The 13,054-nt window shown below is 42.4% G+C and overlaps 1 protein-coding gene across 1 annotated transcript in view; it reads right to left on the reverse strand.

Annotated features, from left to right (window-relative positions):
- CA8 (carbonic anhydrase 8) overlaps positions 1-13,054 on the reverse strand; it is a 51,603-nt gene that overhangs the window by 22,948 nt on the left and 15,601 nt on the right. The window contains exon 4 of the mRNA XM_065628575.1: positions 2,190-2,285. Within this exon, the coding sequence (XP_065484647.1) occupies positions 2,190-2,285 (96 nt within the window). The remainder of the gene's footprint in view (positions 1-2,189; positions 2,286-13,054) is intronic.

Below are 13,054 nucleotides of genomic sequence, written 5' to 3' on the forward strand. Positions count from 1 at the left end.
TAAGTTTTGACTAACCCTGTTTTGCAGCATATACTGCATGTAGAATGAAAATCATGCAGCATTATGGCATATAAATGCCAAAGATACAGTTTGTCCTTACCAGTTTTTGTCAGAAAAGTACACAGAAAGGAACAGAGTGAACAAGCACGACAGACATTTTTTTGAATTTGTTCCCACAGCATTGCTAATCTGGCCCTAGGTGTCTTGGGGGTGTTTTTTCCTGCCTGCAGAGTGTGGAACGGCAGATCCTCTCCCTCATGGCATCTCTGGGATGCTGCTGGTGAAAGCCGGTCTCCCGGCAGCCTCTAGCACTGCCTTTACCAAGCACCTTTACGGCACAGAAGATGAGGTTTTCAAAAGAAACCTGCTATTGAAATAAGAGATTCTTCTTTTCCATGAACGGTGTCCACTCTGCCCACTGACTTCAGCTGCTTCCAGTATAAGTCACGCATCCTAGGACCCTAGCTTTTACCTTCAGAACATTGTCAAAATAGAAAGAATGGAAAAAATATATTTATACTGTGTATTAAAGAAACAGGGAAAGTACTCCTTCCACTCGATTTCTTTGCCAGTGCGTACATATATGAGGTGAGGAACGAAGCAGGCATGAGTGAGAACAGGAGAGCTGGATGCTGAAAAATGTGTTTGCTCTTTGTTTGTCTTGGAATAGAATGGCACAGTAGTCACTGGAAGGAAACAATTGAATGTCAACAAAACATATTTGTTATTTCTAGGAATTTAAGAATATTTTGTTTCAGAATGGGATTTTAATTTAAAATCTTTGAAGTGTGTAAAAGATATTGAAATCATTTGAAAGATGCTGTTTCTAAATTAATAATCAGCAAGGGCTGTCACTTAGATCAGCGAAAATGTTTTCACTGACCTTACAATGATGTGTTGGATAACAGTAGTATAAAACTATTATAATTCCATGCTTTTAGCAGGAAAAAATGGTCATCGCATTTTCTCTCCCTGTTCCTTTAATAAATAGCATAAATACTATTTTTTCTTGGTCAACTGTAACTATAGGATGCCTTTCTTGGCTAATGAAAAAGCCCTTTGGAATGCTTAAGAACTCTTGATGAAGGTGAGACCAGAAATGGAAAATGTATCATTGAAGTTTGAGATTTATTTAAGAACTTATATATAACTTTCTAACTAACTCGAAGGTTACCTCTGCTGGAATTAGAAGGTGACTTACACAAGCAATTATCACACAGCCCTCTAGGATACAAAACCAAAGACTTTCTAACTTCCATTTTTAGCAGGTCTGAGCATTGGAGCTGTAACCAATGTACCTTTAAATTTAAACAGAGGTAAAGCTCAAAGGCACTCAAACTCGTTATGAAATACAACAAATTAATAATATCACTGGGAAAGAAAATCCATTTGATCTATGCACAAACTCTAAACCTCTTCCTCCAAACCCATTTAAATAGAGCAGTTTGTATTTCTCACGAAGAGAATAAGAAACTGATGTTTGAGGACTAAAACCAAAAATCTCCACTATGGGGTGCAGCCCTTGATAAACCTTTAACAGCAATTAGTTTATGGGGCTAACTTCCCAGACTGCATCACACCTTCCCCCCCAGCAAGCTCCTAGCCTCCTTGTTGGAGTCTTTTCTGAGAGTCTGTGGTGAAACACATTACACTCTGTTGTCTCTGAAGTAATATGACCCCACCTCACATTGTCCATGTGTTCAGAAAAGCACAATCCTATTACACTACCAGTTTTTGGCTGTGCCGATGGGTTAGAAAGGGTTTTTTTATCCTCTTTCTTTCTCTCCTCAGTACATTTCCTGAATCCCTGGACAGCAGGCCAGGTCAGGAAGGGAGAAGAACACACTACAGAGGTAGTGAAGCATCTGTACCTCCTGACAGCCCTCATTCTGCCCTCAGAGGAAAGAACAGTGGATGTCTCCTTATAGCCAGAGTCACAGAGAGAGATTGCCCACTACGTATTACCCCTTCTTTAACTAACATATTTTCCATATCTGGTTTAAACAAGAATTACGTACATAGCACATACACAGAAGATGGGACTTGAGAAGTATCTTTTAAATAGAGTACCACCAGTCATACGTTGTTTTATTTTATGAAATCATTAAAAATGAAAGAAAATCAAAGAGATCACATTTTCCTCAGACAAATGACAGTGCATGATAAGAAGTGCAACACAGGAAACTTACCTGCACAAACAAAGCAATAATAGCTATGCCGTGCTTCTTCCCTACGGCCTCATCAATGCTGCTGTACAGTGTGGAGTTCCAGTGCATTAGATGAAGCTAAAACAAAGCAGTGCAAATAGACAAATTGAGAAACATGTTTTGTTATTAAAAAAACACCAGCAATTACCTTCAATTAACAAAGGCTCCAGCATGTGCATGTGCATGCGTGAATATACATATGTGCATGCCTATGGCATAAGTGGATTCCTATTATAAACATCAGGAATCCCCTCCAAAAAAAAGCTGCAGAGAAAGGGATGTATAGCCATTTACCAAATATCTACAACAAAGGTGTGGATAACTATGCCAATGATGCTAATGACCATTTACCAGCTCACTCACTTTCAATACTGAAATGACTTCAGCGAAAGAAAGCCACCAGTGTTGCCTCTCTGCCAACCAGCTCTCTTCCACAGCAGGGGCATGATTATGCACACCGGCTGTCCAAACACAGGTCTGACTGGCTGACTGTACTATCTTAATGTCACTTGTCTTACATATCACCTCCCAAGATGAGTCACTCAAATGTCGGTAGTAAGAGTAGGAGAAGTGATTTCAGGAAAGGTTAAACATAAAGTCAAGCAGAGTAGAATGGCTGGAGGACCACCTGAGGGACAGCAGTGAAAGGGATGCTAAAGAGTAAAACACGAGCCCTCAACTGCCTTCTTCTGCAGGGTAACAGGGCCTGTAGGATTTAATGCATGAATACAGGCCAGGCAGCGGGCACCAGCTGGCAAACACAGAGTCTGTTCTGGTGAGGTGTCACAGCTGACTTGGGAAGTGGTGTCTGAGAAAAGGGCTGGAAGACAGACCAGCAGGAGGTTGGAAAGGGAGGAAAGGAGGGCGGGGGGGAGGGAGGGAGGAGAGTGGGAAGGGAGACAGCGGGAGGAGAGGAAAGAGAAAAGTGCTGGAAAACAGAATGACGGCTGGAGAGAAAGAGAGAGAGAAAGAGAGAGGAAGAGAGAGGGGAAAGGGGAAGGGGAAGGGGAGGAAAGGGGAAGGGGAAGGAGAGGGAAGGGGAGGGAAGGGAAAGGGGAGGGAAGGGAAGGGAAGGGAAGGGAAGGGAAGGGAAGGGAAGGGAAGGGAAGGGAAGGGAAGGGAAGGGAAGGGAAGGGAAGGGAAGGGAAGGGAAGGGAAAGGAAAGGAAAGGAAAGGAAAGGAAAGGAAAGGAAAGGAAAGGAAAGGAAAGGAAAGGAAAGGAAAGGAAAGGAAAGGAAAGGAAAGGAAAGGAAAGGAAAGGAAAGGAAAGGAAAGGAAAGGAAAGGAAAGGAAAGGAAAGGAAAGGAAAGGAAAGGAAAGGAAAGGAAAGGAAAGGAAAGGAAAGGAAAGGAAAGGAAAGAAGGGACAGCACTATTTACTGAGAGGTAACAGGCATTTCAAACATGAGTTTTTCCAGTACCAATACTAAAATGTAATCGCTGTGGCTGGGTCTGATAACATTGCAAAGCTTCAAAAGCCGAAGCACAGCTGCTTTGCAGTTTATCTGCCAACAATTTTTGCACATTCCACATAGATAAAACAGTTAAAAAAGTACAAGTTCTTAGATTCAACTCCCATTGTAAAATTGTGATAAATGTTTTGCTCAGTCACGTGTCTAAGCCAGGGGTGTCAAACTCATTTTCACCGGGGGCCACATCAGCCTCACGGTTGCTTTCAAAGGGCCGAAGGTAATTTTAGGACTGTATAAATGTAGGAGTAATTATATTATATTTGACACCCCTGGTCTAAGGAGTTAAAATTGTCACCCTGTTACCTAACATTGTTTCTTCATCAGCAAAATTACTTTTTAAAACAGATAGTGTCTCTTCTTATTCTGTGTTTCATTTCTGGCCAGTAATGGCCGTATTGCCATATACAGCAGGAGTTCACTCAGGCACCTTTTCAGAAGATCAGTTCCTCAAGTGACCACTCTCCCCTTATTTAATCCCTGATGAGAATTTTGGGCACTCCTCTTGATGACTGTCATTTCAAAAATCAATACAAAATTTTAAATGAATGTATTGTAAATCAAATTAAATTCCAAATTATCATACAAATAATTCTATTCATGCTGATCAAAGGCATCAGCTGCAGTAAAAACATGAAATCTTTTTCTTAAAAAAATATAGCAATTCGTTTGCACATGAGAAGTCTAATACAAATGTACTTGCCCACCACTACAAAGCTTCTAGACATACAAATTCCCCTTGTAAGAATGAAGCCATCTCACTATCACTGATGGATTTACTTGGTGCCAGGTATTATATCATCAATAAAAAGCTCTGTTACACATTTGATTTGCCTTTGGCTTTTAAAGTAACAAAACCACAGGATCAAATAATGATATTTCGATCTCCGACGCTCACTTTAGCAGACACGGAACTACCACCACCCAAGACGATAAAAAGAAAGCATGGAGATAAAGAGAAAGACTGGAGTTTGCATCAGCTATCCACTAGAGGGGACTCACAGAGTCCCACAAGCCTCCCCAAAATCCTGACGTTGGAAGAAAAGGGGAAAAAATAAGGCTGGGGTGACTGCAGTGGGGATGGCAATGTCCTTGGTGCAGCGAGAACAGCACCGCAGGGCACCGTGACTCGGCTGGTTGGAAATGTCAAAGCAAGCTTGTCCTTTGGCGGCTGGGACAATAGCGTTGAGGGCGATCGCCCAATGTAAAGAGACCATGACTTTGGCTGTGTCAACAGGCGAGTCTTGGCTAAAGCTGCCATGGCATTCAGCAGCGTGTTACGCTCCTTTGGAGGTGAAGTTTAATCTGGCATTTGTCTACATTCTGACAACAGTGGGGTTTTTCTGAAGATTTGAAAGGAAAATGCCGAGCCTCAGCATGAGGAAAATGAGCAAGAGCTTCAGAACGTACCAGCAATGACCCCAGTTTATCCAGAAACAGGTTGTTGTCCTGTCTTAGGCAGCAGGATCATCAGGGGAGAGACAACTATCAGGGAGATACAGCGATCTATCGGCTAGAAAAATGACAGCAAAACCTCTGTGTAATACTATAAAACATTGAGAGGTTTAGAATTAGTCTGTGGAGCAGCATGAGCAACCTGACAGGAAGATATGCTGCAAAATACACTTGGCTGCTGCATGCAAGGAGGAACACAGTGCCAAACGTCCTGCAGCTGGAACTGTTTTCCAAGGACTCACTAGCCAGCACCTCTTCCCACATCTACAGGGGCATTGGGAGAGTAAGTTAAGTATTAGCTACCCATTTTAGGAGTATCTTTAGGTCTCTGCATCCTCTCTGGGTATCCATCCTTTCTATCCACTCAACAGAGGTCAGGATGGTCTACAGAAAAAAAAAATTAAAAAAACCCCACACACCACAAACAACAAAAACATAACACAAAGGCAAAGAATGGATGTACTTAAGGCTAATGTAGACACCCTTTGACTAGGTTCAGGTGTAGTAATCAACACTACTAAAGGTACTGAAAGGGGCACCCAGCACTTCTGGTCCAAAGCTTCCTATAACTTTGAGGTTCTGCTGAAGGAGGCTTTAAATACCCAGTAGGCTCCTTGGAACAAGAATCATCATTTTGTACTGGGTTTCTAAAGCCCAAGGTAGAACTGACTTCCCCGTTTAAGATGCTACCGTGTCACTTCATCAGAGGTGGCAATAGTTACAGTAGATTAGTTATCTTTTTTTATTACAGCAGGTTGTAAATCCACTCTCATAAACACTGTGGTGCCAAATAGTATCAGCAGGTTCATAAATGGATTGGACAAATTATGGACAAGAAGTCCAAAAGCAGGCACTGAAGAGAGCAGGCAGAGCTGTAGCCTCTAGCACTCCTCATCCTACGACTGTATATGACTGGGGAGTAGAACAAGAAGTGGTCAGGCTTGTGTGCTCTCCCTACACAGCATCTCCTACTGGCACTGCTAGGGAGAGAGCACAGGTCAAGTGCAAGGTCCTGCATCTGGGTCGAGGCAACCCCCAGTATCAATCCAGGATGGGAGATGAAGGGATTGAAAGCAGCCCTGCGGAGAAGGACTTGGGGGTACTGGTGGATGAAAGATTGGACATGAACCAGCAATGTGCGCTTGCAGCCCAGAAAGCCAAACGTATCTTGGGCTGCATCAAAAGGAACATGGCCAGCAGGTCTAGGGAGGTGATTCTGCCCCTGTCTGGTCTGATGAGACCCCATCTGGAGTCCTGTGTCGAGCTCTGGAGCCCTCAGCACAGGAAACACATGGTCCTGTTGGAGAGGGTCCAGAGGAGGCCACAAAAATGATCAGAGGGCTGGAACAGCTCTGCTATGAGGACACGCTGAGTTGGGGTTGTTCAGCCTGGAGAAGAGAAGGCTCTGGGGAGACCTTATTGCAGCCTTTCAGACTTAAAATGAGCCTATAAGAAGGATGGGGACAGACTTTTTAGAAGGGCCTGTTGTGATAGGACAAGGGCTAATGGTTTTAAACTAGAAGAGGGGAGATTCAGGCTAGATATGAGGAAGAAATTTTTCACAGTGAGGGTGGTAAAACACTGGCCCAGGTTGCCCAGAGAGGTGGTAGATGCCTCATCCCTGGAGACATTCAAGGCCAGGCGGACAGGGCTCTGAGCAACCTGGTCCAGTTGAAGATGTCCCTGCTCATTGCAGGTAGGTTGGACTAGATGACCTTTGAAGGTCTCTTCCAGCCCAAACTGTTCTATGATTCTATGATGGACTGCTGGCCTGATTCAGCAGCGTATTATGTTCCCGGGTTCTGAATCAAGGTGATACTCAGAATAGCTATTCACAGAAAAGGTTCTGTCATTAGGGATTTACAAAGTGAAATTAGACAAGCAACCTAACAGAAAAATAATAATTAATACCATAATGTTACCTAACAACAGGCCCCACATCTTCTGCTCTGTGATAAACCCATGCACGCACATTTAAATAAATGAACGGATGTCAATATGCACTTAAATAAATGGAACTCAAATCAAATGAATTCTTCTAGTGAGTAGGAAAAACGCAGCTCAGACAGGAGCTGGGTAAGTAAGTGAAAAAGTGATTCAGAAAGTGAAATATTAGCAAGGAACGAGTAAGGCTGCAGTATTTGTAGCAAAAGCATTGCTTTCAAATCATGGTTTATCCTGTGTGATTTTGTGGTTCTCTGTAGCTCTTCTCCCTTTTGTCTGCTCTTTTTTTATTTGTAATACAACATCAGATGAAAACATCAGACAACAGTTAAAAAAATGGCAAAAGGTCTACAAACATTACAAAATTTGAACTCTGGAGAGTACAGTACAGAAACAACATGGCCTGTAACTCCTGTTAATATTTATAGGAATCAAATGTGCACAGACAAAAGACCCCAGTGCTTTTACAAATCTTGAAATAGTCAATAGAATATAATGCCTGTGTACATTGACAACTTCATACCCAGGCATCTGTATGTTACAAGTAGCAATAGCCAGAGAGATTAATTAGATTAATTAGATTAACGCTCTGTATTTTGGTAACATTCTGTTTTACATTGATTTGAGACAGCTATATAAAAAGTGCACACTCACAAGGGGTGTCAGTCTCTGATATGAACGCAGCCATGTGGTTTTGGTTTTTTTTGGTTTTGTTTTTTTTAATAATCAGCTGCAGTGTACTGGCAGCTTACTATTGTGTGGTTTTCATTTGGAGTACAAACAAGATGCACATGTCAGTAACGCAGGAGAGGCTCTGCTCAACTTGTTAGCTAATGTTTTGATTTTCCATAGTTATGACGGTTCTATACAACCAAAATGAATCAGCTATATTGTTACCAATTATCAGAGGCTGCCTTGCCATGCCAGGCAGTATATTTTTACAAAATAATCAGAAATCTGTGAGAAACTCCTTAGCACCCAAAAATACATTTTTTTCTTGGAGAAAAAAAAATAATTTGGAGCCTTTTAATATTCCAGCTGTAAATCAAAGAATTGCAGCAGTGACTTCATTAAAATCAGATAAACTGAAAACTCCTGAAGGCAAATGATAATAAAGTGCTGATGAAGTTGATTCGTTCTGTGAACAGCTGGAGAGACTCTCCTTCAGAAGGAAGATTAAGAAATTATTCCAGAGCAAACCCCGCAGATGGATTATTCTGTATGGAACAAATTCTGAGGATCTTCCCAATTTTCATTCAGTCCTCCCCCACCAAAAGACTATTGATCCCATTCCTGATGTCCTTGCTTAGGAAAGGTTGACACTGACATTAAAAAGGGGCTTGTCTCAAATCAAGACTTTCTCGAAATTGAGTAAGGACCTGAGATTCTGACTTTAAAAATGATCAACAAATGAAAACCCTCCACTTAAATACATTCCTTTCTCTAACACAGAAATATCCTTTATGTCAATACAAAAAGCAATGGCCTGGGATGGTACTTTTTTTTTTTTTTTTTTTACACAGAATCATAGTCCCTGGGATGGCAGATTCTGGTAGGAATCAGAGTCACTGTATATGACCTAGCATATTTATCAGTTCTGGAAGCCAGTTTCTCTCCATAAAAAACATGTATATTTTTCCCCTGCCTGGGGCACTGACTGCTCTGTGGAAATCTGCAGGGTCTTAAGCTCACTGAGAACAAAAATGATATTTTAAGTTCTGTTGCTGACCTTACTTTATTCCCAGCTCACACATAAGAACATATAATGACAGGAAAATTTAGGTTGGAAGTGGCCTCTGAAGTTCAAACATCTCCTTCCCCCATTCACAGCAGCACCAACTCCAAAGTCAGCTACTAATTCCAAGTCAGATCAGGTTGCTCAAGGCCTTGTCAGACTAAGTTTTGCATATCTCCAAGGATGGAGACCCCACAGCCTCTCTGGGTAATCTGTTCTATGTTTGACCTCCCCTGCAGCTAAGAACTTTTCTCACTTTGTACCTAATCAGAATCTCTCTTGTTGTAACCTGTGTCCCTTGTCTCCCACCCTTTCACGCTCCCCAGGAGTCCCTGTTCAGGAGCCCAGGCATGAATTGCCCATGATCACCAGAGTGACACTTCTTGAGGGACTCCTGAATGACACATCTTTCTCAGACCCTCTCAGTCATCCACCTATGTGAGTGAACACGTTTCACCTCAGCTTACCTGATGCTTGCAATATCTGGCAAGTCACTACCAGCTCTGTGCCTTACTGTGATAGGCAGGTGCACATCTCTCACCCACGTGTCAGACCAAACATAAGATGGGCTCATTCCTTATAGGAAAATACACTCTGAAAGAAATCACAGCTCATCTTTTGTTATGACATATCCGATTAATGCTAAGGGGAAAAGAAGGTCTCTCTGCTCCAACATTTCTGCACTCTTACATGATCTAATGTTACAGATTTGCTATAAACCTGCACAATCTGGAATGACTTGCTACCAGAAGAGTCCATACCCTATAACTGCTTTCTTTGTGAATACTTACTGCTACACTACTAAATTCCTAATTTGTTTTTGGGATCCCTATAAAACACTGTTCAATGTGCAGTTTTTCCACTGGCTAAGCCAGGCAGTTTGGAACAAAGCACCAAGCCCACGCCTCACCAGAACAAAAGGGAATTGTAGCAACAGCCAAACCCTTCCTAACCCCCCTAATGCCAAAACCAGACTCTACAAGGGACTTTATGCACTATAAAATGACCAGCAGCTGAGGCAGCTGGAGGCAACATGAAACACCTGCCCAACCTGGGTCTGGATCTTACCTCAATCTAATTGGCAACCAGAGCCCATTTTGCAGGAGGTGGTGATATGGGGTATCCTTCTGTTGAACAGGCTTCTGTTTGTGCTCTACAAACAGTGGCAGACCATCATTTTTAAATAATGTCTCTTTAGATCTGCGTGTTAAACTAAGAGAAATCAGACTGCGACACCATTGTCACTAGCTTTGCTTGAATCCATGCTGCTGTTACAATTGCCTATTGTACTTTCTCCACTCTCTACACTCTTAGCTCTTTACTAAGGAGCTAATTATTACAAAAGCTTCTTTCTTCAATGAATGCTGCATCATGTGTAAATTAATCTTCTGGAAAGCTTTGTTCCTTGGTCAGAACTAGGTTATACAGCTATTTCTTGTTAGCTGTGCAACTAGCAATTACAAGCACCAGAAAAGTCTGCTCAGTCTAGGAATATTACGGGACAAGAAGGCATTTAAGGATGAGAGATACGTTATTGCTCTCATATCTTCCCAACTCCTATTTCAATTCATACAGGCTGCACCTCAAAAGATTGAAAGTTATTATTAAAGAATATTGCATCACCACATCTTAACCAGAGTTGCATCTAAAACCTGTTAGTCTGGGAATTTTGAGCATATTGCCATTTGTCATATTTCTGTCACTGCTGAGAAAACAAGTGGAGTTGAAACTGGTTTGATTCCACATAAACGCCATCTCAGGGACGAATCTATATCCTTAAGGTAGAGTAAAGCAGCTTTAGCACTGTTCCGCTAACAACTGTAGAGCTAAGAACTGTTCTCCTGGACTCACCCAGGTTTGTCAGAGACCAGTATATTCCAGTCTCATTCCCAACATGCCACAAAAGCTGAAGAGGGAACAGTACAAATGGGAAACTCTGGCTACCAAACTAGGGCCAGCAGAAAGTCTTTTTCCTGGTTTGAAAGGGATGAAAAGAAGCTGAGGATTTCAGCTAGTAATAATGGAAGGCAACACAGCCTAGTTGTACAATAATGATGTGTAATTTCAACAGCACAAGTATTGCACAAAAAAAATCTCATGAGGACAAAATGTGGAAAAATTGTGTCTCGCTATTATACATGTGCACAAGAATTTATGAGTTGATACTTGACTTGGTACCAGATTGTTTCAGGAAGCAATTGACTAAGCCGTTGGCAGTGACCATAACACAGAGTAATTAAGTCCCCCCATAAGGGGACTGAACCAAGAATACGGCCAGGGCACATAGCTTCAAGAAAAGTGATTAGAAAAATAGAAAGTTAGTTATTAACAGCCTGAAGGAGAGGTTTAGGAAATTGAAGTTAATGGAATTGATAGAGAAGTTGCTTGAAAATATCTTAGGAGAAGCAGAGTACAGGCACATACTCCATGCCACCAAAAAAAAAGAAACAAAACCCATAAAGTAACAAAGCCTGCATGGTTGAACATTACAGTTCAGTCAAGGTAAATATACTTCCTTTAAAAGTGCAAATATAAATAAAAGCAAATTACTAGATCATGAACTCTGGGCAAAATCAAGAAAAGGATGATGAAGTAGCCCAGGGAGTTTGGTTTTAATCAGCGTACTTGGTTTATACCCTAGACTGGAATTTTTCAATTGTGGATAGGTGGATAGGTGCCAAAATGGCACTGAGTTTCAGTAGATATTAAATCTTCTTTAAAACTTCATACATAGATCATTGTCATAAAAATGACATAAAGGGAACCCTGTGCCTATCTTTGAAAGTAAAGCTAATTTCAGCACTGAGACAAGCTGAAAGCAGTGCCAAGAAAAACAGATGACAAGACTGCTAGCATTAAAAACGCCTGATTAAAGTAATGTGGGAGAAGGGAAAGCATAGCTTCCGCTGAACTTCTGCTTGTTGCAATTTATTGGAAGCGATGAAGACCTAGCAGGTCTAGTCTGTGGGTTTAACTGTCAGGCTCCAAGTACATATAGAACAAGATGACATTCCCCAAACAAAGAAGTCTGTAATCTAAAATCAGAGAAATTAAATGCAAAGAAATAAATTTGGAGCACAGTACAAGGTATCCTGGAGATACTGTTTAAACAACTTCACAGTCACAGTGTGAGATACTATATGTCTCAGGTCAGAAGCTAAATTCACAGCTAAAACATGCAGAACAAACGGTCGACTGCAACATCTGGGTAGTCCAGAACACTTGCTGACTGGTGCTCTCCTCTCCGTGAACATCTTTGAAAGAGGGCTGAACTGTAATGTGGCTGTAAATAGAATTATAGTTGGATCATAAAAGGAAGAGTTGCAAAGACACCTTCCAAAATCTATTCTCTTTCCAAAAAGCTAGCCAAGCAATGGCAAAAGTAGTCTAGGAAATTGTGTGGCATGCCTTTAGGTGTGCCACTGAAAAGGTGAGAAATAGCGGGTCTACTGAATTATTTGCAGCATCTCAGGAAATGCTCTCACAGTTGCTGTGACCTGCGACACGGCAACCCTGGCTGTACATACAGACTGGAGGATGAGATGCTGGAGAGCAGCTCTGTGGAGAGGGAACTGGGGTTTCTGGTCAATAGCAAGTTGAACATGAGCCAACAGTGTGCCTGGCAGCCAAGAGGCCCAACCATGACCTGGGGTGCATCAAGCACAGCATCGCCAGCCGGGCAGGGAGGGGATTGTCCCGCTCTGCTCTGCACTGGTGCGGCCTCACCTGGAGCACTGTGTGCAGTTCTAGGCACCACAGCATAAAAAGGATATAAAGCTACTGGAGAGTGTCCAGAAGAGGGCTACAAAGTTGGTGAACGGTCTGGAGAGGAAGCCAAATGAGGAGCAGCTAAAGTCACTTGGTTTGTTCAGCCTGGAGAAGAGGAGACTGAGGGGTGACCCCATCGCGGTCTATGCCTTCCTCACAGGGGGAGGAGGAGGGGGAGGCGCTGATCTCTTCTCTCTGGTGATCAATGGCAGAACCCGAGAGAATGCCAGGAAGACGTGCCAGGGGAGGTTTAGGTTGGACATTAGGAAAAGGTTCTTCCCCCAGAGGGTGGTGGACACTGGAACAGGCTCCCCAGGGAGGTGTCACAGCCCCAAGCCTGACAGTGTTCAAGAAGAGACTGGACAACACCTTCAGACACATGCTGTGAACTGCAGGGTTGTCACATGCAGGGACAGGAAAATGGACTCATTGTGGGGCCCTTCCAACTCAGGACATTCAATGATTGTATGATTCTAA

Source organism: Caloenas nicobarica, chromosome 2 (genome assembly GCF_036013445.1).
Source record: "Caloenas nicobarica isolate bCalNic1 chromosome 2, bCalNic1.hap1, whole genome shotgun sequence".
Classification (NCBI taxonomy): Eukaryota; Metazoa; Chordata; class Aves; order Columbiformes; family Columbidae; genus Caloenas; species Caloenas nicobarica.